This window comes from Rhinopithecus roxellana, chromosome 5, assembly GCF_007565055.1.
Source record: "Rhinopithecus roxellana isolate Shanxi Qingling chromosome 5, ASM756505v1, whole genome shotgun sequence".
In the NCBI taxonomy this organism is placed as follows: Eukaryota; Metazoa; Chordata; class Mammalia; order Primates; family Cercopithecidae; genus Rhinopithecus; species Rhinopithecus roxellana.
The window spans coordinates 32,025,034-32,052,894 of NC_044553.1; the positions used below are offsets into that span (position 1 = coordinate 32,025,034).

The 27,861-nt window shown below is 45.5% G+C and overlaps 1 protein-coding gene across 2 annotated transcripts in view; it reads left to right on the forward strand.

The window, feature by feature from the left end:
• The first annotated feature begins 6,220 nt into the window (after window positions 1-6,220).
• Window positions 6,221-27,861, forward strand: part of SORD (sorbitol dehydrogenase) — a 45,067-nt gene continuing 23,426 nt past the window's right edge. For both annotated transcript variants that reach the window (XM_030930765.1, XM_010352939.2), the window contains exons 1-3: window positions 6,221-6,620; window positions 20,569-20,602; window positions 23,387-23,551. In XM_030930765.1, the coding sequence (XP_030786625.1) occupies window positions 6,555-6,620; window positions 20,569-20,602; window positions 23,387-23,551 (265 nt within the window). In that variant the 5' untranslated portion in view covers window positions 6,221-6,554. The remainder of the gene's footprint in view (window positions 6,621-20,568; window positions 20,603-23,386; window positions 23,552-27,861) is intronic.

Consider the following 27,861-nt stretch of genomic DNA (forward strand, 5'->3'; position numbering starts at 1 on the left):
GTTTGTGTCCCCTTTTATTTCATTAAGCAGTGGTTTGTGGTTCTCCATGAAGAGGTCCTTTACATCCCTTATAAGCTGGATTCCTAGGTATTTTTTTCTCTTTGTAGCAATTGTGAATGAGAGTTCAGTCATGATTTGGCTCTCTGTTTGTCTGTTATTGGCATATAGGAATGTTTGTGATTTTTGCACATTGATTTTGTATCCTGAGACTTTGCTGAAGTTGCTTATCAGTTTATGGAGATTTTGGGCTGAGATAATGGGGTTTTCTAAATATACAATCATGTCATCTGCAAACAGGGACAATTTGACTTCCCCTTTTCCTATTGAATACCCTTTATTTCTTTCTCTTGCCTGATTGCCCTGGCCAGAACTTCCAACACTATGTTGAATAGGAGTGGTGAAAGAGGGCATCCTTACCTTGTGCTGGTTTTCAAAGGGAATGCTTCCAGCTTTTGCCCATTTAGTATGATATTGGCTGTGGGTTTGTCATAACTAGCTCTTATTATTTTGAGATACATTCCATCAATACTTTATCAGAGTTTTAGCATGAAGGGCTGTTGAATTTTGTTGAAGGCCTTTTCTGCATCTATTGAGATAGTCATGTGGTTTTTATCATTGCTTCTGTTTATGTGATGGATTACGTTTATTGATTTGCGTATGCTGAAGCAGCCTTTCATCCCAGGGATGAAGCTGACTTGATCATGGGTGATAAGCTTTTTGATGTACTGCTGGATTTGGTTTGCCAGTATTTTATTGAGGATTTTTGCATTGATGTTCATCAGGGATATTGGTCTAAAATTCTCTTTTTTTGTTGTGTCTCTGCCAGGCTTTGGTATCAGGATGATGTTGTACTCATAAAATCAGTTAGAGAGGATTCCGTCTTTTTCTATTGTTTGGAATAGTTTCAGAAGGAATGGTACCAGCTCCTCTTTGTACCTCTGGTAGAATTCGGCTGTGAATCTGTCTGGTCCTGGACTTTTTTTGGTTGGTAGGCTATTAATTATTGCCTCAATTTCAGAACCTGTTATTGGTCTATTCAGAGATTCAACTTCTTCCTCCTTTAGTCTTGGGAGAGTGTATGTGTTGAGGAATTTATCCATTTCTTCTCAATTTTCTAGCTTATTTGCATAGAGGTGTTTATAGTATTCTCTGATGGTAGTTTGTATTTCTGTGGGATCAGTGGTGATATCCCCTTTATCATTTTTTATTGCGTCTATTTGATTCTTCTCTCTTTTCTTCTTTATTAGTCTTGCTAGCTGTCTATCAATTATGTTGATCTTATCAAAAAAACAGCTCCTGGATTCATTGATGTTTCAGAGGTTTTTTTGTGTTTCTATCTCCTTCAGTTCTACTCTGATCTTAGTTATTTCTTGCCTTCTGCTAGCTTTTGAATTTGTTTGCTCTTGCTTCTCTAGTTCTTTCCATTGTGATGACAGGGTGTTGATTTTAGATCTTTCCTGCTTTGTCTTGTGGGCATTTAGTACTACAAATTTCCCTCTACACACTGCTTTAAATGTGTCCCAGAGATTCTGGTACATTGTGTCTTTGTTCTCATTAGTTTCAAGGAACATCTTTATCTCTGCCTTCATTTCATTATTTACCCATTAGTCATTCAGGAACAGATTGTTGAGTTTTCACGTAGCTTTGCGGATTTGAGTGAGTTTCTTAATCCTGAGTTCTAATTTGATTGCATTGTGGTCTGAGAGACAGTGTGTTGTGATTTCTGTTCTTTTACATTTGCTGAGGAGTGCTTTACTTCCAACTATGTGGTCAATTTTGGACTAAGTGTGATGTGGTGCTGAGAAGAATGTATATTCTGTTGATTTTGGGTGGAGAGTTCTGTAGATGTCTATTAGGTCCACTTGGTGCAGAACTGAGTTCAAGTCCTGGATATCATTGTTAACCTTCTGTCTCGTCGATCTGTCTTATATTGACAGTTGGATGTTAAAGTCTCCCATTATCATGGTGTGGGAGTCGAAGTCTCTTTGTAAGTCTCTAAGGACTTGCTCTATGAATCTGGGTGCTCCTGTATTGGGTGCATATATATTTAGGATAGTTAGCTCTTCTTGTTGAATATATCCCTTTACCATTATGTAATGGCCTTCTTTGTCTCTTTTGGTGTTTGTTAGTTTAAAGTCTGTTTTATCAGAGACTAGGATTGCAAGCTCTGCTTTTTTTTTTTTTTTTTTTTTTTTTTTTTTGCTTTCCATTTATTTAGTAGATCTTCCTCCATCCCTTTATTTTGAGCCAATATGCGTCTCTGCACATGAGATGGGTCTCCTGAATACAGCACATCAATTAGTCTCAACTCTTTATCCAATTTGCCAGTCTGTGTCTTTTAATTGGGGCATTTAGCCCATTTACTTTTATGGTTAATATTGTTATATGTGAATTTGGTCCTGTCATTATGATGCTAGCTGGTTATTTTGCCCGTTATTTGATGCAGTTTCTTCTTAGCATCGATGGTCTTTAAAATTTGGCATGTTTTAGCAGTGCTGGTACTGGTTGTTGCTTTCCATGTTTAGTGTATCCTTCAGGAGCTCTTGTAAGGCAGGCCTGGTGGTGACAAAACCTCTCAGCATTTGCTTGTCTGTAAAGGATTTTATTTCTCCTTCACTTATGAAGCTTAGTTTGGCTGGATATGAAATTGTGGGTTGAAAATTCTTTTCTTGAAGAATGTTGAATATTGGCCCCCACTCTCTTCTGGCTTGTAGAGTTTCTGCCAAGATATCTGGTGTTAGTCTGATGGGCTTCCCTTTGTGGGTAACCTGACCTTTCTCTCTGGCTGCGCTTAAAATTTTTCCCTTCACTTCAACCTTGGTGAATCTGACAATTGTGTGTCTTGGGGTTGCTCTTCTTGAGGAGTATCGTTGTGGTGTTAGCTGTATTTCCTGAATTTGAATGTTGGCCTGCCTTGCTAGGTTGTGGAAGCTCTCCTGGATAATATCCTGAAGAGTGTTTTCCAACTTGTTTCCATTCTCCCTGTCACTTTCAGGTACACCAATCAAATGTAGATTTGGTCTTTTCACATAGTCCCATATTTCTTGGAGGCTTTGTTCATTTCTTTTTATTCTTTTTTCTCTAAACTTTTCCCCTTGCTTTATTTCATTAATTTGATCTTCAGTCACTGATATCCTTTCTTCCATTTGATTGAATTGGCTATTGAAGTTTGTGCATGCATCATGTAGTTCTTGTGCCATGGTTTTCAGCTCCATCAGGTCATTTAAGGTCTTCTCTACACTATTTATTCTAGTTAGCCATTCGTCTAATCTTTTCTCAAGGTTTTTAGCTTCTTTGCAATGGGTTCGAACATCCTCCTTCAGCTCAGAGAAGTATGTTATTACTAACCTTTTGAAGCCTTCTTCTGTCAGCTCGTCAAAGTCATTCTCTACCCAGCTTTGTTCCATTGCTGATGAGGAGCTATGATCCTTTGGAGGAGAAGAGGCACTCTGGATTTTAGAATTTTTCACTTTTCTGCTCTGGTTTCTCCCCATCTTTGTGGTTTTATCTACCTTTGGTCTTTGATGCTGGTGACCTACAGATGGGGTTTTGGTGTGGATGTCCTTTTTGTTGATGTTGATGCTATTCCTTTCTATCTGTTAGTTTTCCTTCTAAGAGTCAGGTCGCTCAGCTGCAGGTCTGTTGGAGCTTGCTGGAGGTCTACTCCAGACCCTGTTTCCCTGGGTACCACCAGTGGAGTCTGCAGAACAGCAAATATTGCAGAAGAGCAAATATTGCTGCCTGATCCTTCCTCTGGAAGCTTCGTCCCAGAGGGGCACCCACCTGTATGAGGTGTCAGTCGGCCCCTACTGGGAAGTGTCTCCCAGTTAGGCTAAACAGGGTCCAGGGACCCACTTGAGGAGGCAGTCTGTCCAGTCTCAGAGCTCAAACACCGTGCTGGGAGAGCCACTTCTCTCTTCAGAGCTGTCAGACAGGGATATTTAAGTCTGCAGAAGTTTCTGCTGTCTTTGTTTCAGCTATGCCCTGTCCCCAGAGGTGGGGTCTACAGAGGCAGCAGACCTTGCAGAGCTGTGGTGGGCTCTGCCAAGTTTGAGCTTCCCTGACCACTTTGTTTACCTACTCAAGCCTCAGCAATGGCAGACACTCCTCCTCTGCCAGGCTGCTGCCTCAGACTGCTGTGCTAGCAGTGAGCAAGGCTCTGTGGGCATGGGACCCACTGAGCCAGGCACAGGATATAATCTCCTGGTGTGTCATTTGCTATGACCATTGGAAAAGTGCAGTATTTGGGTGAGAGTGTCCCAATTTTCCAGGTACATTCTGTCATGGCTTTCCTTGGCTAGGAAAGGGAAATTCCCCAACTGCTTGCACTTCCAGGTGAGGCGATGCCCTGCCCTGCTTCGGCTCGCCCTCTGTGGGCTGCAGCCACTGTCCAACCAGTCCCAATGAGATGAACCAGGTACCTCAGTTGGAAATGCAGAAATCACCATCTTCTGCATCGATCACACTGGGAGCTGCAGACCACAGCTGTTCCTATTTGGCCATCTTGGAACAGAATCTGGATGATTTACTTTTGGCTCCCAGTTTGGAAGCCTCATGCCAGCAGACTACTCTAGATCTCTTGAACTTTCTAGCTAATCAAGCGTGCAAGGTGTCTAAACCAGAAGCCCAGCTCTGCTTACAACAAGCCAAATATCTAGGCCTAATCCCAGAGGAACCAGGGCCCTCAGCAAGGAACAAATATAGCACTGGTCCCTCAAGAAGTAGCACCAACCAGACCGATAAACTCGCTCATTTGATCTTGTGGCCTCTACCTAGGAACTGACTCAGTTCAGGAAGACAGCTTAGATCTCCTATGATTTCATCTGCGACCCAAACAATCAGCACTCCTGACTCACTGGCCTTTCCCCACCCATCAAACTATCCTTAAAAACTCTGAGTCCCCGTATGTTCGAATGCTTGGGCAGCCTGATTTGAGCAATAATAAAACTCGAGTCTCCTGCATAGCTGGTTCTGCATGAACTCTTCCTCTATTGCAGTTCCCTTGTCTTGATAAATTAGTTTTGTCTAGGCAGCAGGCAAGGTGAATCAATTTAGCAGTTACATATGGGGGAGGGGGGACTGTAAAGGAATGAAATCCTGAGCACTGTCCTCAAAGGAGGGAGGGGCCTTATAGACTTAGGCCTCGCCAGAAGCGGCTCTCTCCTCAGAGAGTAAAACCTCACTGTTTCTCAGAGGGCTGAGAGGCTTGGAGAAAGAGTTTGGGCAGAAAATCTGCTTTGAATAGAAGCAGCAGAACCAGTTCAGAGAAAGAGGTTCACAAATTCCATTTTACGGCTTTTTTTTTTTTAGACGGATTTTCACCCTTGTTGCCCAGGCTGGCGTTCAATGGCGCGATCTCAGCTCACTGCAACCTCTGCTTCCCGGGTTCAAGCTATTCTCCTGTCTCAGCCTCCCAAGTAGCTGAGATTAAGGCACATGCCACCACGCCCGGCTAATTTTTGTATTTTTAGCAGAGATGGGGTTTCATCATATTAGGCTGGTCTCGAACTCCTGACCTCAGGTGATCCACCCCCCCCCCCCCCCAGCCTCCCAAAGTGCTGGGATTACAGGCGTGAGCCAGTGCGCCTGGCCTCATGTCTTTTTTATACTTATGCACCAGGCCCTTGGAATAATGCACGAATTCATTCACTCCTAGTCGTGCCAGGCCATTTGCTGGAGGCTGGAGAAACAGGGCCGACATAGACGCTGTGTCATGGTAGCTCCTGTCTCCCAAAGTGCACACTGAGCTCCACCGACAGCCTCAGCGTTCTCGATGCTAGGAATATAGACCCTCGGGCTGCATGCACCTCAGACCTAGACCTACTGGATCAGAATCTCGGTGCTGGTCCTGAGAATCTGCATTATCAACAGCTCCTCACATTTCCCACCCCTATTCTTCTGCAGATAACATTTGAGAGCCCTGGTCTTGTGCCTACTGCCTCCGCAGTCGGTTTTCAGGGCAGCTGTGTGCGCTTGGATGTGAGGCGGCAAAAACAGGCGCTTCAGGGTTGGCGCGGTGGCTCACGCCCGTAATCCCAGCACTTTGGGAGGCCGAGGCGGGCGGATCATTAGGTCAGGAGATCGAGACCATCCTGGCTAACACGGTGAAATCCCGTCTCTACTAAACAAAAACACGTGGTGGCCGGCGCCTGTAGTCCCAGCTACTCGGGAGGCTGAGGCAGGAGAATGGCGTGAACTCGGGAGGCGGAGCTTGGAGTGAGCCAAGATCGCACCACTGCATTCCAGCCTGGGCCACAAACAAACAAACAAACAGCGTGCTGCAGAGGGAGCCAGCGCCCAGGCTTCGCGCCCCTAGACCCCTCGCGAAGCCCCGCCCCGCCTCCGGGTCTGGAGAAGGCCAGGAAGCCCCGCCCCTCCACGCTAGCACCGCCCGGGCTGTCACAAAGGAGGAAGCCTAGCCCCGCCCCTGCGTGCGCCGCTTCTTCCAGGCCCCGCCTTCCTCCCTGTGCACTGGACCCTCGGCTGGGCAGCGCCACCAGAGCGACCAAACGTCCCGAGCCTTCCAGGCCGCACCCGAGAGCCAAACGAGCTCCATGGCGGCGGCGGCCAAGCCCAAGAACCTTTCCCTGGTGGTGCACGGACCGGGGGACTTGCGCCTGGTAAGCAGGGAAGGAGGGTGGGAAGCCTACCGACCCTACCTCACTCTCCTCTGAGCCCACCTGCAGTCCTGGCTTCCCACTTCCAGCCCTGTGCCGGCCCCCCACCTTAAGCGCCCTGGCTGCCCAGATCCGAGCTGGTTCCCCTCGGGGTGTGGGGGCGGCGGGTAGTGGCGGTTGCAAAGGGCAGGGATCTAGTCGTGTGCCTCCCTGAACCTAGCCCCGTGGCTGGCACGTGGCCGGTGCCCAGGATGGTTGCAAACTGTTTGAATGAATCATTCTCTCTCCTTTGCCAGCTGCAGATTTACAGTCCAGCCTCTTGTCATTGACCTTTTCAAAGAAAATGCTAAGACTGTCTGAATTATCTGGGCAGACAGTGCAGAGCAGAAAGGGGGGTCAGAGGACACTTAAAAACAGCAGAACTTCTATTTAACTCCCCTTGCTTGGGACTGATAAACCTCCCTGCAGGATTATTATGATCACAAGAGCACTCAGCACTTAGTACATGCTCAGGAAGTGCCAGCTCCTTCTCCTTTCCTTCCAGTCTAGGCCTCCATCTCCAGGACCCCTGGTGTTCCCCTTGCCTGTGCCAGACTTCTGGATCTTGATAGCCCCCTTGTCTGTAAGGCTCCTTCTCTCCCTAAGTCCCTATCTGGTTCCAGCAGTTTTCCTTTCTAATCCCGTGCCTCTGTCCCTTTAGGAGCATTCTGTATGTGTGTTCTCTGCCTGAGACCCTGCCTTTTGCTCCTTGGCTTGTGGCACTAAATAAAGTTTAGGGAGTGGCTGAGTCAGCACCCTGGTCATGCGAAGGCTCCCTTGACAAAGTCCCTCTCAGATGGGCCTGTGATGGCAGTGGCTATGTGGGACAAGTGCCAGCCATCTCTGCTGCTCCCTTGTACCTCCTTTCCCTCAAAGTCCATGCATCAGTATGTAAACTGCAGTAATTCAGAAGCTTATCCAGACTAGCAGTTCTTGACTATTTAAGAATCTGTGGTGTCCCCTCAACAGAATGCAAACAGACTGAGTTTGGCAACAATTTCAGATTGTTCAAGGACTCTCTTTAAGCCGCTCTAAGCCCCTCTGTAGACCCCTTGTCCCAGCTGACACTCCATCTCCTCAGTTGGAGAAAGTGCCATAGCCGAGGTGATAAGTTGTGTTAGTTAACAGACTCAGATGTTCAGTGAGTGCTGTTTCCAGTCCAGTGCTCATTCCACTCTTTCGAGCCTCCACCGAAGGTCCTGAATTAAAGTGAGGCTGTTAGTGTTTATTGTTGTAAATGCCAGATGGTAGTATGAGTAAGGGAAAGTGGTCCAGGTCTACACGGTTTGCAGAGTGATTTCCAACTCAGTACTTCATTCCACAAACATTCACTCATGAAAGGATGCCTGCCATGTGGCAGGCACTGGGCTGAGGGCCCAGAGAGGAGGACACAGCCCCTGCTCCCAAGTTTACTGAGGGAGGCAGAGAGACAAAGTCAACAATTATGACAGAGCCTTTGATGGAGGCCTCAGAGAGAAAAGACCCCACAGGGAGGGGCCCTTGGCCCTCTTCTGCTCAGAGCCTGCTTAAAAGTCATGCACCTAAGGTGCAGAACCATAGTTAAGTTCTCCTCCACTTTAACTCAAACTCATGGTCTTCTACTGCAGGCAGACTACCTCTATTATGGTTTTGTAGACAAAGCTTTGAAGATTAGAGCAGCAGGGAACTAACCTTAATCTCATCAGCTTTGCATTAGAACCCACTCTGACTGGATTAGGGGCTAGTTTGGGGTGGCTGTAACCTAAAGGATCTAGAAAATATGATGGGCTAGAGAATTTCACCTGTGGTTGTGTGCTGGTGCACTATCTGGGTAAAAGAGTTCAGAGGAGGATTTAGGAAAACACGTAGGCTCAGTTTGAGAATGGGAAGTGGTAGGGTCATTTACTAGTCAGAATAGATTAAAATGATGAGATCAGGTTTGAAAATTTGAGTTTAAGATGTCTCTGGAGGCCAGGTGTGGTGGCTCATGCCTGTAATCCCAGCACTTTGAGAGGCCAATGTAGGCAGATCACTTGAGGTCAGGAGTTTGAGACCAACCTGGCCAACATGGTGAAACACTGTCTCTACTATAAATACAAAAATTAGCTGGGTGTGGTGCTGCACGCCTGTAATCCCAGCTACTTGCGAAGCTGAGAATTGCTTGAGTCTGGGAGTCAGAGATGCAATGAACTGAGATCGCACCACTGTACTCCAGCCTGGATGACAACAAAACTCTGTCTAAAAAATAATAATAAAATAACAAATAAAAAAATTAAAAAATAAAAATAAAGATGTCTCTGGGACAGGACACAAGGTGCCTTTGAGAAATTTCCTTGGGTGCAGGAGTCTGGAGTGCAGGGATGCTATCTGGGGTGGAAATGTAAACTCAGGAGTCCTTTGCTCCTCTACTGAGCAGTACTGCACTGCCCACCCCCACCCAGGGGGCCTTTGGAAACGTGTCAGGGAGGTTTGATTGTCACAATGACTGAGGAGCACTACTGCAGACTTTATTCAGTTCATAGCTCTGTCCCGGACAACAAAGAGTTGTCCTGTCCCAAATAGTGCCCTATGAGGAATTGCGTGTGGCTGAGCTTGTCTAGGCTGAGTGAACCATGTAGAGTGAGAAGGAAATCAGAGGAGGACATTACCCTGGAGAGAGCCCCAACACTGGAGGGGAAAGGGCAGAAAGAGTTGTCAGCAGAGGAGACACACCAGTGAGGACTGTGCTGCCTCAGGTGCACCTGCAGCTCCACACAAACCTTCTGGGCCCTTGCCACTCCTTCTCAGGCATGGTCTTCCACCAGCACCTCCACAGGGCCCACCCCCCACCCCAGTGTGGTATCACTGCTCCTCCACCTTTTCCTTAAGACAGATAGGCTCGGTGGCTTGGGTTTGGGGCCAGTAGTGAACCAGAGATAGCGACTAGGAGGAACAATCCTGGGGAAGCTTTGAGGGGAACCAGCCGTTTTCCTCTCTGCAAGAGGACCAAAATGAAACCCAGGATTTCCTGGGCTTAATAAATTGTCAGTGGTTGCATTTGGGTGGGGAGGGGGAACCTTGGTTGGATATAAATTACAAAAAAGATAAGGGGAAGTGGGGAGAATTTGACTGTTTCCTTCTTTTGATGTAAGACCACCCAGCCACAGATTAAAAATGCTTCCATTTCTGGCTGGCTGGGGAACTGAAGCTCAAAAAACTGTGGCCGGTTTAGGTATACCAAGGGCAGGGTCTGCTGATAAAATGGTTCAGTGCCTCAGGAACTCCTATGAAGGGAGTTGTTTGGGGAAACTCTCATTCCTAAAATCTTTTCAAAAAATGTATACATTTTCAAGGGAAAAGTGTATCATTTAAATTACATCATTATTTGCTTTCCAAAATGTGTATAAATCGTTCCTAAAATCTGAAGCAGGGTTCCGAAGTGTTCTGAAGCAGGAAGCGACAGCTCAACCCTTCCCAGTACTGCCTTCCTGCTTGAGGTAAGGCCAGGAACCAGCCAGCGTCCAGGGCAGTGGTCCTGTGGGGGAGTGTGACCTGGTCCACTTTACTTGTCCCTTAACTGGCAGGAAGGAAACGTACCGCACAGCATCCCTACTGCCTAAGGAGAAGGTACCATTCTCTTCTTTCTTGATGTATGGCTGCAGGGAACAAAAAATTAAACTCCTCGCCTACTAATTAGTTTAATGATCACCTTGACCACAGCAAGGAGTATTTATAAATTGGGTGGTAAGTCAGCCACACACTAAGACCGGTGGTTTTCTTTTATAATGAGAACAAAATGAAAAAACAACCTGAGACTTAAGGACTTTCGCTTTTCTCCTCATTTTAAATAGAGAAAGTTTGGGAGTTGGAGGGAGCAAAAAGGGACTGATGACCAAGTTGATGTATAAAGAAGCAAACAGTGTCAGCTCGCTGGGGTTCTCTCTAAATGCAAATAGTGCGAAGTTCCCAAACCAGGCTGGGGAGCCAGAGTGGGGTTTAGTCCCTGTTCTACTGCTGCTAGTTGTATGACTCAACAAATTATTTTCCACTTCAACTTCCCAGTGAAATGGGGGTAATAGTAGTGTTCTGTTTGGTTGTATGAGGATTCAGTGGGACCAGTCGTGCGTGTGAAAGGCCTAGCACAGCATCCAGCACACTGTTAGTGGTACGTGCTCACTGTGGAGATGAGCAGGAAGCCAGAGACCCCGAGGACGGACACTTAAACCCTATCAGCTTAAAAAGAGGTGGACGGAGACCAAGGCCTTCAAACACATGGACAGTTTTCCTAACCAAGTTATTATAATGTGGGCCCAGGCAATAATCTTGTTTTCCTCTGTATTTTCCAGTTTACCGTACGCCCCTTTGATCAGTCTGTAGAAACCCAGAAGCTTTTAATTAGGAAATGAATTCCTGGTTCATGAAGTTAGAATATAAAACAGTCACATTAGCTTTTCCCCCACAGAAGCTATGCTTGGTGGTGGGGGTGGTGGGCAGCTTGTTTTTGTAATGTAGGGCTCACTTGAATGGTAGGGAAATGAGGGGAATTAATATGTTGACTGCCTAGTGCATTCCAGGCAAGTGCTGGGTACTTTAATACAGGGCTTTACAAACTGTCCACAATGAAGGACCAATTTTATTTTATCCAGGCGGCCATGGACTGATATGTTTGCATCAATATATTTGATTGCTGCGTCATGTCAAAATGCTATAAATAACCAGGCACGGTGGCTCACGCCTGTAATGCTATAAACAACCAGGCATGGTGGCTCCCAGCACTTTGGGAGGCCAAGGCGGGCAGATCACTTGAGGCCAGGAGTTTGAGACCAGCCTGGCCAACATGGCAAAATCTTGTCTCTACTAAAATACAAAAATTAACCGGGTGTGATGGTCCACACCTGTAATCCCAGCTACTCAGGAGGCTGAGGCACGAGATCACTTGAACGGGGAGGTGGAGGCTGCAGTAAGCCGAGATCACGCCATTGCACTCCAGCCTGGGTGACAGAACGAGACTCTATCTCAAAACAAAAACAAACAAAAAAATTCTATAAACATTTCTAAATGCTCCTCTCAAGTTCTGTACATTGCATTACGAATCAGTTCATCAGTCACCCTCTGAGTGCACTTCATCTCCCTTCTTCCTGAAAGCCGGCTCTTCCAGACTTCAGGCAGGAGCATCTGAACAGGGAGAAGTACAGGAACAAAACAGGCTCCACTTCCAGGAAACAACACCGTGGAGGGGATGTAATCAGATTTTCGTTATGATCAGCTATATGAGGAGGCAACAAATTAAAGGAAAAAATAATAATTTTAGAATGATGGGTGAATGTTGTTTAATTATAAAGGGCAAAAAAAAAAATACACTGGTATCAAGTTTAAACATTACTTGGAGGTCCATGAAGATATTTCTTGAGTTTTTGTCCATTGAGGCAACGTATTATACCTTAGGTCAAAAGAATTGCTTTGACCTAAGCATTTTTGTTTTGTTTTGTTTTTTGAGACGGAGTCTTACTCTATCACCCAGGCTGGAGTGCAGTGGCCAGATCTCAGCTCACTGCAAGCTCTGCGGTTTCCCGCCATTCTCCTGCCTCAACCTCCCAAGTAGCTGGGACTACAGGCACCTGCCACTGTACCCAGCTATTTTTTTGTATTTTTAGTAGAGACGGAGTTTCACAGTATTAGCCAGGATGGTCTTGATCCCTTGACCTTGTGATCCACCCGCCTCAGCCTCCCAAAGTGCTGGGATTACAGGTGTGAGCCACCGTGCCCCAGCTTGACCTAAGCATTTTTAAATACTTTTATGTATTTTTAAAAATAAGATAAATCTATATCTAATTCAGCACATTTAAAATGTCCCCTCCTTGCCATCTGTACTTTACTGTTAAGATTTTGGGGTGAGAAGCGGATTGTATAATGAGAGGGCATGAACATGGGCAGCTCAGATGGTCCTGGGCATCATGTCTGTTTCTCTGAGCCAGCTGCTTCTATGTGATCAGATTAAAGGGGCTGATAGTCATGAAGGAGCACCTGGATTAAACCAGATTACTCTGATAGTGACGAGATGCAGACTGCTTAACCCTTACCAGTCAGAGACACTCAAGAGTGAAAAGAGAATCTAAAACTCCTCCAGAAAAAGAGAAATTGGGCAGCAGCAAGTAGCCCAACGAAGCATCTTTCTTGCTTTTATCTTAATTATGTTTTAACAACAACAAAACAAAACCCAAACTGGACACACCATTTCAAATTCAAAACAGGAAATTAAATCCAGCAAACACTCCCACCTCCGCCAACAGCTCTGGAAAGGCAGTGCCTTTGTCTGTGAAAGACCACAAGGCACAAAGGTAGCATTTTCCTCTCAAAGTGATGCAAGCTTTTTCTTGGCCCCTTTGCTGGACTTCCGGAAGGGGTGCCTTGTCTACCGGACCTACTGTGCTCAACCCCTTGTGGGAGGGAGCATATGAATGAGCGAGTGCAGGATCTAGCCGGCCAGCTGCTCCAGGCACTGACACAGGAGCAAGCTCCTCGAGGGGAATGTGGCAGCACCCAGGTGAGGGTATCCATGACCCCGAAGCCCCAGAGGGGCTGTTACAGTGCTCCTTTAGTTCCACCATCTGCAGATGGTGGCATGTTAGCAGCTCAGTTGGTGCCTTGCCTCACTGCACAGGGCATGCCACTGGTGAGGGGCAAAGGGCCAGTGTGACAGCCTTTTCTGGGTACCTGCACTTGGTGGGCCCTGAGCTCTTGTCCAGTGTCCAAGAAGAATGAGGTCACCCAGATGATTGAAGGATGATGAAGGTGGAGAATTTTACTGAGCGATGAAAATGGCTTTCAGCAGAGAGAGGAACTGGAGAAGGAATGGGAAGGGCGGGTTGTCTTCCCAGAAGTCAGGTTGTCTCTTCCCTGAAGTCAGGCCATTTCCCCCTCTACCAACTGAGTCTGGGATCTTTATAGGCACAGGATGGGAAGTGTGTATTGAATGGTTTGTGAGTATGCAAAAAATGTTAAAGTGAAGATACCACTCAAAGGTGGGCAAAACAGTGTAAAAAACCACTTAGGAAAGATTAGGTATATGTAAAATAGGTGAAGGGTGGGGATCAATCAGAGGAAAGCATTCAAACAGGAAGACAAGTTCTTGATCCAGTCCCAGGATTTAACTTGTAGCTTGGCTTTCAGGCTTTAAACTGTCTTCCACTTGGAGGTGGAATGTCACTGGATACCCACTCTTATCTGCCTAGGCATTTGGCCACCTCCTTTCGCCATGAAAAGCAGGAGAAGAAGCAAGCAATATCACAAATAGGATTTTAACATTCCGTAAAAGCAGCCCTATTCTAAGGGGAGATACTAGAATTATGGATGTAGGGGAAATTTCTCTATAAAAATGCATGGCAGAAATTAAGAAGAAGGAGAAATATGTACACGTAGATACAATATTGGAAAAAAAAGACTCCATTTTGTGACATTTTGAATCACAAAACATTATTATATATCAATAGCCCCACCTGGATGTCCCAAGACACCTTAGTCCCAGCATGTCCAAACCTAAGTGTCTCCTAATTCTCGTAGGAATTTAGAAGTCATCCCAGATGCCTCACTTCCCACCTCCTGTGGGGTCTGGAAGAGGGAGAGGGATTAGGCAATGGGAAAGGGTGAGTGTGGTGTGGTTGCAGGTAAGATGGGGGCGTGGTGGCCACCACGTGAGGGGTTTAGGAGTCTCCAGGGTCACTGGCGACTTGATACGAATTTGCATTTCAGCAAGATTGTTATCAGCAGAACAAAGTTGAATGGAGCCAGGAGAGCTTGGGCTGGAGACCAGCTCATTGGACCTTGGGAAGACATTCTACCTCCTATTTTGACCTCAAGTTTGCCAGGACCAATGCGGCTAGAACAAAGCCTCTCATGACAAAATAGCCAATTGGGAAACCTTTGAATTTTCCTCCTACCCTCAAAACACCTTTCAGGCACTCAAGAGAAAGGGAAAATGGAAAGGGGAAAGGAAGAAAAACAGGGTCTCTTGCGCTCTGCAGGTGTGCAGGGCAGCCCTCCACAGGCCACAGGAGGCTTGGCAGCAGGGAGCAGGTGACTGTTGTGCATCTGGGATGAGACCAGCAGCTTCCCCACACACTGCCAGCCATCCCCCACCCTAAGACAGTGGGAGCATGTTGCACTCTTTCCACAACTGGCAGAGTCAAGCCTAAAAACTGCTAGAATCCCTTCACTTTCTTCCAAATTCCAGCCTTGTAAAGAGTGGTCAGATTTTCTTAACGTTGATATGAAAACCATGAGAATACAGTTGTCCTTGGTATCCTGGAGTAGGGGAAGGATTGGCTCCAGGAACCCTTTGCGGATGCCAAAATCCAAGGATTCTCAAGTCCCTTGTACATGATGAAATGGTGTAGTATTTGCATATAACCTCCATGCTTCCTCCCATCTGCTCTAAATCCCCCCAGATTACCTATAACACCTAACACAATGTCAGTGCTCTGTAAATCATTGTTATAGATTATTTTTCATTTGCATTGTTTTTTAGGGTTGTATTGCTGTTTCTTATTTTTTGAATATTTTTGACCTGAGGTTTGGTTGAATCCAGGATGCAGAACACAACTTTTCCACAAAACAATTTAAAATACTTGTCGAAAGATAAAATTACTACAATTTAATTTAAAAGATTTTATTTGGCTTTATTTGCAATTCTAGAATTGGGCAACACTTTATTCCATAAAATAGCGTGTGTTCCAGTGAGGTAAACAGAGGAGGTTGGTTTTACAAACAGAAAAGAGCTAAAGAAAGCAGAAACACAAGAAAAAGCAGATTGGTCATTTCAGTTATTTTCCTTGTAAGGTGGAAACAGGGAAATAGAACAAAAGAAAAATGACTGGTTAAGTTGAGGTTTCTTCAGGTCATTATTTTTCATTTTTTTGGTAAGGATTAAAGTAGAGGGAACTTTATTATCATGCTGACTGAAACTGGCCTGTTTGGGATATTTGGCTGTTATCTCTCCTGATTTCTCTGAAGGTCATATAACAACTTAGTTTTGCTTTGATGACGTGGAACTTTAGTATGAGTGGCTCCATTCTGGGTTTTTATTCTGTTCTCTTGGGGCCCAGTGCAGGAGCAAAACAGTGGCCTCCTGTAATTTCTATTTAACATGCTTTACTCTTATCAGAAGGACAAGATTGACCAGGGTTGGTTCCACCATAGCATGAGCTAATTATGGAAAAAGAACTTTGATTTTACTTCTTTTGTAATAACAGCGAACGTATTTACTGAGTCGGCATTCCCTTTCATGGTTATCATATGAAAGAGGAAATTGGGGCACACGGGTTACATAACTACCCTGAGGTCACGCAGCTGGTGGGGGAAGCCTGGGTTGCATGTAGACAGGCAGTTCCAGAGTCTGAGTTCACTGTGCCACTCAGGTTGGCTGGAGGAGGGAAAAGGCATCTTCCTTCCATTTCTCCTCGTGTTGAAGCCGTTGCTGCAACCCAAGCAAGACATGTTGAGGGAATCAACTCAGTTATGCAGGTGCAAGTAGAGGAAATGGCGCCAGTGACGACATAGCTAGGAAATATATATTTAGGCTAATATAAAAAATGTATTTAGGAAAAGCAAGATAACATTTAGTATGTGAGAGGTACCTGAGATGATCCTATGTCCCCACAGAGGGTACTTCCTGAAGTATTTCCATGAGTTGCTTCAGGAGTGGGCTGGTGGGGCAGCGGGAGGAGCTGAAGGGAGTAGAAGGGAGAGTATATATGTGATTCAGATATGTATTTCTGACGTGAAGTGAAATATGCTGGAAAACGGACACAACTATGGTAAAGAAGAGTTACTCAATTCCTTTTTACCCCCTGTACAGTCACTCATTAAAAGATAAGAAATTCGGCCAGCCACGGTGGCTCACACCTGTAATCCCAGCACTTTGGGAGGCGGGGCAGGCAGATCACTTGAGGCCAGGAGTTCGAGACCTGCCTGGCCAACGTGGTGAAACCCCGTCTCTACCAAAAAAAAAAAAAAAAATTAGTCATGCAGCACGGCACACACCTGTAATCTCAGCTACTTGGGAGGCTGAGGCGGGAGGATGGGAGGATCACTTTGAGTTCAAGAGGTCGAGGCTGCAGTGAGCTGAGATCGTGCCACTGCACTTTAGCCTGAGTGCAGTGACATCTGACATCAGGGACTGCTGGTGAGTTACTAAAAATAAAAAAATTTAAAAAAAGAAAAGAAAAGAAAAAGAAATTCTGTTTAGGAAACCTTGAATATGATTGAGGTGACTAAACCTTTGGGAATGAGGAGGAAAGGAGCTGTGGAGATAAAAGTGAAAGTTCGGGATCTCAGAGAACCTAAGGCACTTTGGTAGATGAGAAATAGGATAATTGGAAGAGTATCTGAGAGAGAGAAAGAGATTAAGCAAACAGAGGATTGTGGCCAACATCATGCCAAGGAAACATGAAGAGCAAGGTTTTGAGTAACCATGCTGTAATAACTTTCTGAAACGTTGTAGTCTCCACAGTGTGCTTAGGGCAATATTTACAAACCTACGGGCTGATGTTAAAATGGTTTTGTGCTCAGGTAGCGTGTCACCTACAGAGACAGGGGGCAGGAGACAAGCCTGAGTTGTAAGAGTAATTAGAATCAGCAAGAAAAAGAATGGAAAAAGAAAGTTGGTGTGCAGGGAGAGGAATTTATTTTAACTTTTCCATCAAGTGTGTTCTGCTACAGGCACAGCACAGGCTGTGGGCACAGTACCCTCTAGTGTCTGGGAGGGTCACTGCAGCTTTGCAGTGTAGTAGGAGCACAGTTGTTCAGCTCCGTTAACTTGAAAAAATATTTACAGTCGTGTTCTCTCTAGTGACCCAGGGCCTACTTGGTGTGCCTGACTGTTGTTCTAAGCTTTAGTCTTACCACCTCTCCACCTCCAAATGGGACGTTCAGGCCTGGCCTGGCTGGAGGCAAGGCTATGAATTGTATGCTGTGGAACTGTCTTTCAATGTCTGTGAATTTGCCTACTAGTGCCTTTAGCAGGGAGGGTGGAGTGCTCTGCCATGTTTGAAATAAAGGCCTTAGTCTTTAGTTTCAATTTAACCTGCAGTTTAAAATTTCACGTAGTATAATGCAGCCATAAAAAAGAATGAGATCATGTCTTTTGCAGGGACATGGATGAAGGTGGAAGCCATCATTCTCAGCAAACTAATGCAGGAACAGCAAACCAAATACCACATGTTCTCACTCATAAGTGGGAGTTGAACAATGAGAACACATGCACACAGGGAGGGGAACATCACACACCGGGGCCTGTCGGGGGGTTGGGGGCAAGGGGAGGGCATTAGGACAAATACCTAATGCCTGTGGGGCTTCAAACCTAGATGACGGGTTGATAGGTGCAGCAAAACAGCATGGCACGTGTATACTGATGTAACAAACCTGCAGGTTCTGCACATGTATCCCAGAACTTAAAGTGGCAAAAAAAAATTCACGTGGTATAACAGAAGCATCACTTTGCACAGTGGTCCCTCATGTCTGATGTGGGACCAGCAACGACTTTGAGGAAGGTTTTGGTGACAATCAGCTATCTTGAGGTGGCTATTTTTAGACTGATTACCTGCCTCCCTCCCATCCTCCCTCCCTCGCTTCCTTCCTCCCTTCCTTCCTCCCTCACTTCCTTCCTTCCTTCCTTCCTTCCTTCCTTCCTTCCTTCCTTCCTTCCTTCCTTCCTTCCTTCCTTCCTTCCTTCCTTCCTTCCTTCCTTCCTTCCTTCCGATGTAGCCAGTCTAAATTATTAAGAGATTAAAAAACTCCCTTAAGCCTTTTTGCCCCCATCAGGCTGCTTTGGATGCACCTCCACCATTTGCTACCTTAGTGTTACCATGGGCGGGTTCCTCAGTCTCATCACATGGAAAAGGGAAATAGTAGGATGTACCATGTAGTTTTTTTGCTAGTATTCAATGAGGTAATGCCTGTAAAGCACACAGTACCTGACACAAAGAAGCCATTGAGCAATGTCAGCTAGGCAGCAATAGCATTAAAGCTTTGAGCTTTGTTTCCCTGGAGAAGAGGTTCAAATTAGCACTGAGCCTCTTCAACAGAAAGGGCTGGTAACTTGAGATGAGTGAAAACCTCTGACTTTCCTTGGAAACACTATTTTGGATAATGATTATTTAACAAGTACAAACACTTGAGTTTGGGGCCAAGCACTGTGCCTGGTGCTAAAGAGACGGAAGGCATGGTCTTTGACTTCAAGGCGTTTATGATCTTGTTAGGAAAAACAAAAGCCACGGACCACTAAGCGCAGTGCTGGTGCCGCGCAGCGTGTGTCTGGTGCTCGTGGTGTGGTTTCATGTGGTGGGGCTGCCAGTAAAAGCAGCTAGATAAGCGCTTTTGGGGGAGTTACGTTTGGAACAGTGCCTCATCCCAGAGCTTGCTTCATGGGGCCCAGCTCTGACATTCTCATCGCTTGTTTGGCAGCTCTTTGCACCACCCTGAAAGAGAAAAGACATATTCCACCTGGGGCTACAGTAGGGCACAGTGGAAGCAGGCTTCATCCATTCTCTGGTAGCATGACCTTGACCAAGTTATTTAACTTCCCAGCTCCGGGTTTCTCATTTACAAACTAAGTGCTATGATGAGGTTAGAGTCCAGCCCACTGCCTGGCACATGGCAGGTGCTGTGAACATTTCCATCTCTCTCTCTCTCTTTTTCTTTCTTTCCTTTTTTTTTTTGTGAGAAGGAATCTCACCCTGTCACCCAGGCCGGAGTGCAGTGGCACAATCTTGGCTCACTGCCATCTCCATCTCCTGGGTTCAAGCAATTCTCCTGCCTCGGCCTCCTGAGTAGCTGAAACTACAGGCACATGCCACCACGCCCAGCTAATTTTTATCTTTTTGGTAGAGATGGGTGTCACCATGTTGGCCAGGCTGGTCTCAAACTCCTAATCTCAAGTGATCCGCCCGCATCAGCCTCCCAAAGTGTTGGGATTACAGGCATGAGCCACTGCACCCTCTTTTCTTGATTACCTTAAAATAATAAAATGAACACTTTGATTTGGCCACTTAGTGTCCTTCCTTGTCACTAGGACTTTCCTAGCCCATTGGCAATGAGGAAAGAAGTCTTAGTAAATCAACACTACTACTACTACTGCTGCTACTGCTATTACTACTAGCTGTGAACACCAGAATAGCTCAGATTGCTTTTGAACCTGTGAGAGGGGCCCAAATCCAGGTCTTATGTGTTCCCAAGGGGCCCCTAAAATGCCACATGGGAATTTTAGGGAAAAAGGACCAGGTGTCAGTCTCTGTGCTGATGGGAAGGAAAGAGCACAGACACTTTCTCCTACCTGGCTAGAGGGGAACACCCTGACGTGCAACTGTCGGAAACACCTGCATCCTTTCCCTGGGGGAGTTCGTCAGACCAAACTAATCTGTATCTAAGAACATGTTTCTCCAGGAAGGCAGGATCTGACATGGATGGCAGATCTAGAAACCCAAAGATCCCTTCTGCCTAGAGTTACATGGAGTGTGCTTTTTCCTTAGTCCTGGTGAAGTTGCAACAGTGAGTGGGATGAGGTCAGCAATTAGAGTCAGCTCTTCCTCAGCTAGGATTGTGCCTTCGGTTTGTAGGCTGTTTCCCAGGGAGGGAACCCAGTGTCAGCACTTTATCTCACCCTGTGACATGTCACTAGTGACAAGTGTGGTCCTCTGTATGCTTTGTGAGTGTGCCGGCCATGCTGTTGTTGGGTCGCTCACTGTGTTATGCAGACAAGTGAAGAAGGACTAGGCAGGTATGCGCAGCGTGCCATTGAGTGTATCCTCTCAGGCATGCACCCAGGAGCAGTGTGGTCTGAGCTTGTGTTAATTCTAAGAAGAAATAAACTAATGATGAAATTCTAGTTTTTAATGGAAAATGTTCATAAGGTAAAGTTATTATACATGTTAAATGATTTTTTCAATTTTGTTTGTTTTAGGAGAACTATCCCATCCCTGAACCAGGCCCAAATGGTAAGTTCTTGGGAAACATAACTTACATTTTATTATTTCCTGTTGTTTCCTTTGGAATCACATGTATATTGTTCCCTTACCTCTCTTTTCCTACTGTTTATTACTTTTGCATCCATTAAAAACCTATGCTTTTGTTAGGCTGAGAACAGAGTCTACTGTCTGCAGCATGACCTAGTGGGAAGTTTATCTTGGCTGCTACATGAAATTAAAAAAATGGTGATAGAATCAGAAAAATTACCGTACCAGATTGCTGACTCATCTCAAAGAGTTTTTGATGTGAAGTATATGGACCAATGACAGAATTGTTCCTCTTTTGACCTAATGACAGTATACCCTATCTACCAGAAGCTGCTGTTGGAGTGGCCAAGTGTCCTAACCCTAACCCAAACTTTGAAAAGGAGTGAGTCTACAGAACTTCATCTTTTAATTAGCAAAGGGAGCATCATGCCAGCTTTCCCCACTCCCCAGGAAGGCCAGTCACCGAAGTGTGCGGCGGCCCAGGACCTTCTGTCCAGTGGGGGTGGGCAGGGCTGCGTGGGTCCCTGTCCCCTGCCCTAATCAACCAAGCACAGAAAGTGAGTGAGCACATGGGGCCAGGGTTTCCAACACCTTTACTCCGCTCCTTCCAGGCCTCTCACTTGCTAAGCCTGTGGGGCTCAGCTGACATGCTGACACCCAAGGTGGCATCTGTAACTTTCCAGCCTTGGGTTTCTCATTTACAAACTGAGTGCTGTGGTGAGGATAGAGTCCAGCCTACTGTCTGCACATGGCAGGTGCTGTGAACATTTCCATCTCTTTTTTCTGTTGGCCCGGATCCCTGCTGACAGCTGTCTAATCCCTCCCATCCCTGGAATCCCACTTTGTCATAATCATGCAGGACCCTGAAGTGAGGCTGGGGGCAATGGGCAGAGTATCTGTAGATACTCACCCTCCCCCTCTCACACCTAGACAGTCACGTCCCCTTTCTACCCTTGAGAAGTTGGGGGTGTCCTTTCCCACTTTGTCCTACCTCACACCAGAACTGCAGCTTCTGGGTGAACATCAGATCGAAGGCAGCTTTCCTGGTGGATCCAGAGCTTTGCTACTGAAAGGTCACTTGTGTTATCGACTTGTAAGTGGTGAGAATACAGACTAGACAGAATATAGCCATTCTATGGGTGCTGAGCAAGTATTGTATAGTCAGGGTTCAAGGATTTTCACCAAGATCCATGTTCAGAGAAGTTAAAGAGTTACCTCACTGTGTCCTGAAAAGTTGACTGTTGATTGCAGAAGTGGCCGAACGAGGGATGTCTTAGACCCAGAGTGCAAGCTTGGCTCCTGGTACAGCTTTTCTCCCTGAAGAAGCATTCTGCTCACACTTTTGTCTCCTGCTACACTTGCATCGGAAGGGAAAAGGGTGCATTATAGCGAGTTTTCTAGCAAAGTCAAATCTAATCTCTCGCTACCAGTTGCTACTTCAAGAGAGGAAATTATGAGATGGTTTTCCTAACTCAAATGACTTTTCCCTGCGTTTGATCTGAGAATTCACCCTGCCATTTCTTACTCTCTTCACTAAAACCAAGGAGGAAGAAAATTCTGAAGAGCCACCCCAGTAGTCTGTGGCAAGTGCATTGCACAGCAGAGATTCGGGTCTCTTTGTCTTTCTAAGGCAGAGTGTTTTCTTTCAGGGAGGTATTCATAACCATCACCTCAGTCGGAGATGATGGTATTTATTGGTACTTATTTCACCAAAGGGGCACAGTACCATCATTATTTTGAACTTAGAAAACTGGCCAGGCGCGGTGGCTCATGCCTGTAATCCCAGCACTTTGGGAGGCTGAGACAGGTGGATCACCTGAGGTCATGAGTTCAAGACCAGCCTGGCCAACATGGCAAAACCCTGTCTCTACTAAAAATACAAAAATTACCCAGGTATGGTGGCACATACCTGTAATCCCAGCTACTTGGGAGGCTGAGGCAGCAGAATTGCTTGAACCCGGGAGGCAGAGATTGCGGTGAGACGAGATCCTGCCATTGCACTCCAGTCTGGGCAACAGAGGGAGACTCTGTCTCAAAAAAAAAAAAAGGAAAGAAAACAATAGCATGAAGAGCTCAACTTGATAGTTCACAAAATGTTGCGAAGCTGAGATTCTATCAGACTTGTTCTCATAAACAGGTAAGAATCATACATAGCATATTAATTATCTAGAAAGTTTTCTTTTGGAAAATAGTTTGTTCTCTTAAGTGGTTGGTACATTTCATGCTACTAATAATATCTTTTCTACCCAGTGTATTGGTCAGTGTTGTCCAGAGAAACAAAACCACTAAGATATATGTGTGTGTATGTATGTGTGTGTGTGTGTACAAAGGGCAGGCTGGAAATTCAGGTAAGAGTTGATGTTGCAGTCTTGAGAAGAATTCCTTCTCCTTCAGGAAACCTCAGTCTTTGCTTTTAAGACCTTCAAACTGATTGGATGAGGCTCACCTACATTATGGAGGGTAATCTACTTTACTCAAAGTCTATTGGTTTAGAAGCTAACCATGCCCAACATGTATCTTCAAACAACCAGGCATTATGGCCTAGCCAAGTAGACACATAAAATTAGCCATCACATGTGGAAGCTTGTTTGCCTTGTGAGACTTAATCAGGGTTGCTATGTAGCTTGTTTTCCTCTATGGCCTAAATAGTGTGCCTGGCCTGGTAACCCAGCCCTCTCCCCTGGTCAGAGGGAAATCACTAGGGCACCTCAGAGTGATAGGGGTTGTTCCCTCTCTCACTGTTTTTGTCTTCTTTTCTTTTATCAGAGGTGTTGCTGAGGATGCATTCTGTTGGAATCTGTGGCTCAGATGTCCACTACTGGGAGGAGGGTCGAATTGGGAATTTTATCGTGAAAAAGCCCATGGTGCTGGGACATGAAGCTTCAGGAACAGTTGAAAAAGTGGGATCATTGGTAAAGCACCTAAAACCAGGTAAGCAAGGTCCTTCGACTTACGTGTTCATTCAACATAAATATATGTGCATGCTTTCTTTGGGCCAGACCCTCTGTTAAGCTCTGGATACAGCAGGGAATAAGACAGTTTTGGTCCATACTCACATGGATCTTACCTTACACAAGAAAAGAGGGACCTGTGAGCAGACAGTTACTTAGTCACCATGTGTTAAGGATGGTAGAGGAGAATGCACGTTGTGACTAGTGTCTTTTATCCAGACCCTTGGTTCATTTGAGGAAGGGACAATTAATCCAACATCTGGAGTCAAGTAAGAAATAAGCCAGGTAAAGGGCTGGAGAAAACATTTGAGGCATAGGAACCCAAACTACCTTTAGGTGCTGTGAACCAGGGCCTTGGATATAATGTTTGATTTTTATTAGATGGCTGGGAAACCACCATTATTCTTCCTAGATTTACTTAATTCATCTTCCCAGAGGGAGGAATTCTCAGCTGTGGCAGCCTGTGTTGTTCCCTGATATCATGAATTAAATCCAAGTTGTCTTGGCATAGTTAGCTGTTGGCTTTAACCTTCCTTTACCAGTGAGGCTGCTGTGCAGCCAGGAAATAAGGTCACATTATTTGGGGGAAGGTGGAGGTTGACAGGAGGCACCGTCCTGTGTTAGTTATAAAGTTCTCTGAGCCCAACCACATGGAGAGGGATTGGCCAGCTGTGAAGTGAGGCATGTGTCTTGTTTAGGGATGTTAAATCATTCATCATTAGTGGAAGTCAAGAAAGCTCCTGTGGTGTTATGAGGTTATTTCATAGTGGAATGTTTATAGCTTCCAATAGCCTCTGGTGATTGGTTCTCACCTGTGGGACAAAGTCTCTGACTATAAATTATAATATAGAGTGGGATTCTCTAAATGTAAATTATAACAAGGGTTTAGTCAGTTGTCTACAATGAGCTCAGTCTTATGCCACGAGCCTTGAGGGATATAGAAAAATGAGCAGATATGATCCCTGGATGCTTAGATCGATGTGGAAACACCAGATGTCAGGCCCTACATAAATACCAGCAATTAGACAGCAAGCCCATAGGATATAATTAGGTGTGGGAAAGAGCAGGCTTTAGGAGTTCAAAGGGCATTTGCTGTGGGCAAAGGTGGTTAAAGAGTTCATGGAGGAGATAGGTCTTTGAGCTAGACATCTAACGGTAGTAACGTTAATAAGAAGGTAGCTAATATTTATTGATTTGCTACATTAGTCTCCATGTTAAACACTTAGATGTACAATTCTTTCTTTCTTTTTTTTTTTTTTTTTTTATGAGACGGAGTCTCACTCTGTCACCCAGGCTGGAGTGCAGTGGTGCAATCTCACCTTGCTGCAACCTCCACCTCCTGGTTCAAGTGATTCCCGTGCCTCAGCCTCCTGAGTAGCTGAGATTAGACATGCACCACCACGCCTGGCTAATTTTTGTATTTTTGGTAGAGACAGGGCTGCACCATGTTGGCCAAGCTGGTCTTGAACTGACCTCAAGTGATCTGCCCACCTTGGCAGTAATTTGGGTAACTTGCTGTAATTACGGGTCTGAGCCACTGCGCCTGGGCTATTTATTTCATTCTTGAAACAACTCTATGTGATAGGCATTATTATCTTCGTTAGTTGAAGAAGAAATTGAAGCCTGGTTATTGCCAAGGGTCACTAGTTTGTCTCAGAGCTGGTATGCCCATCCTGGTCTTTTGGACTCTAGAGCAAGTGCTCAGAACCACTGGGCTTTCAAATATGAAAGGTTTTATATTTGAGTTCTTGAAATGGGCAGAGCTAATATTCTAGTTAAGAGGAAGCTAACAGGCTGGGTGCGGTGGCTCATGCCTGTAATCCCAGCACTTTGGGAAGCTGCGGTGGGCAGATCTCTTGAGGTGAGGGGTTTGAGAACAGCCTGGCCGATATGGTGAAACTCTGTCTAAAAATAGAAAAATTAGCTGGACGTGGTGGCGCGCACCTGTAGTCCCAGCTACTTGGGAGGCTGAGGCAGGAGAATTGCCTGAACCCAGGAGGTGGAGGTTGCAGTGAGCTGAGATCGTGCCACTGCATGCCAGCTTTCCAGCCTTGGTGAGAGACAGAGCGAGACTCCATCTCAAAAAAAAAGAGGAAGTGAACAATCAAATTACAGATGCGAGAGTAATACATCTGGGTGCGGATGAGTCTGTGCTGCTCCACGCAGAGGTTTTGTGTTGGGGAGTTATTGGAGATGATAAACGTGCATCATCTTTATAAAAGTCCCTCTTTAAAAAGCATTTGGCTGGGCATGGTGGCTTACACCTGTGATCTCAGCACTTTGGGAGGCCAAGGCAGAAGGATTGCTTGAGCTCAGGAGTTTGAGACTAGCATAAGCAACAGAGGTTGACCCTGTCTCTATGAAAAATAAAATTAGCTGGGTGTGGTCGTGCGCACCTGTAGTTCCAGCTACTCGGGTGGCTGAGACAGAAGGATCACTTAATCCCAGGAGGTTGAGTTTGCAGTGAGCCATGATTGCACCACTGCACTCCAACTTGGGTGACAAAGCAAAACTCTGTCTCAAAAAATAAAATAAAATAAAATAAAATAAAGCACTATAAAACTGTGAAATGTCATGTTATCATAATATAATCATAATCAGAAGGTAAAACTGAATAGTATGAAAACTCCACCTGATTATGGAGGATCTTGAAGGCTAGGTGGAAGAATTCATCCTTAATGGCATAGGCATAATTTGCAGAAAGTTCACTGGACAGGAAAGAAAGTAGAGGGAGTCAGAGGAGATAGAAGGAAGAGACAAATACAGACATTTTATATTTTTGAGACGAAGTCTCACTCTGTCGTCCAGGCTGGAGTGTAGTGGCGCCATCTCGGCTCGCTGCAACCTCCGCCTCCCAGGGTCAAGTGATTCTTGTGCCTCAGCCTCCTGAGTAGCCGGGATTACAGGCACGCACCACCACGCCTGGCTAATTTTTGTATTTTTAATAGAGACTGGGTTTCACTATGTTTGCCAAGCTGGTCTCAAACTCCTGACCTCAGGTGATCAGCCTTCCTCGGCCTCCCACAGTGCTGGGATCACGTAGGCATAAACCACCGTGCCCAGCTAAATATAGACAGATTTTGGTGCTCATAAGGATTTCTATGGGTCCTTTTATTTTCTTAGGATACAAAATTTGGATTTAAAGTCTTTCATATGTTAACTTTGACTTAAAATTCTAATCAACTAATCTAGAAAGAAGACCACAACTCATCAAATGTTTCCTAATGTTCATTTACAGAATTTAAACATGTAAGTCAGCTGGGCACAGTAGCGCACGCCTATAATCCTAGCACTTTGGGAGGCCGATGTGGGCGGATCACTTGAGGTCAGGAGTTCGAGATCAGCCTGGCCAACATGGTGAAATCCCATCTCTACTAAAAATACAAAAATTAGACAGACATGGTGGTGTACATCTGTAATTCCAGCTATTCAGGAGGCTGAGGCAGGAGAATTTCGTGAACCCGGGAGGTGGAGGTTGCAGTGAGCTGAGATCATGCCACTGCACTCCAGCCTGGGCGACAGAGCAAGACTCTGTCTCAAATAAATAAATAAACTAACAGATAAACATACATATGAGTCAATAACTCTAAGGCATGGAAGCATTCCTATGTTTTTTAAGACTAGACTAGTCAAGTGCACTAGTGAGAAGCGGGGAAAGAGTAGAACAAGGAGTATTATCTGTAACTGACTATGAACAATCAATTAAGATAACGCACTACCTTCAGACCAGCCTTCACCACTTATTTTAATGAGCACTAACTATGTACCAGGACTCTACACTATTCTGTGAGTACTTTCAATACAAAAAGACTTAGGAAAAATAGCTTATCATGTCCCTGCTGAATAAAGGCCAGACCTTCCATGGCCTCAGTAGGCCTCACAAGGTTCCTAACATTCTCTTCAGGCTCCGGAGGGCCCGAACACTCGTACAGAGGTGAGCAGACAGTCAAATCTCCACAGCTTATCACTGTGTGAGCACCTGAGCTTCTGTTTCCTCATCGCTAAAGCAGAGATAACACCATCTTGTTGGTTTATGGTGAGGGAAGGGAGATTTTGTGATGTGCCTTTCCTGGTACCTGGCACACAATGGGCATTTGGTAAATGGCAGGACTAGATCCCACCATTATTAGTAAACTCTATTCTGTGTGGTAGGTTTAAGCACCTCTTCCCAGTGGAGTCTGTCCGTCAGACTTCTCCTGAATAACCAGGTACTGAGGCAGGATAAGGCCTGTGGGTCCTTTCCTGGGCTCCTGCCACATGGCTTCCTGCCTCACTGGCGTTCAGCCATGT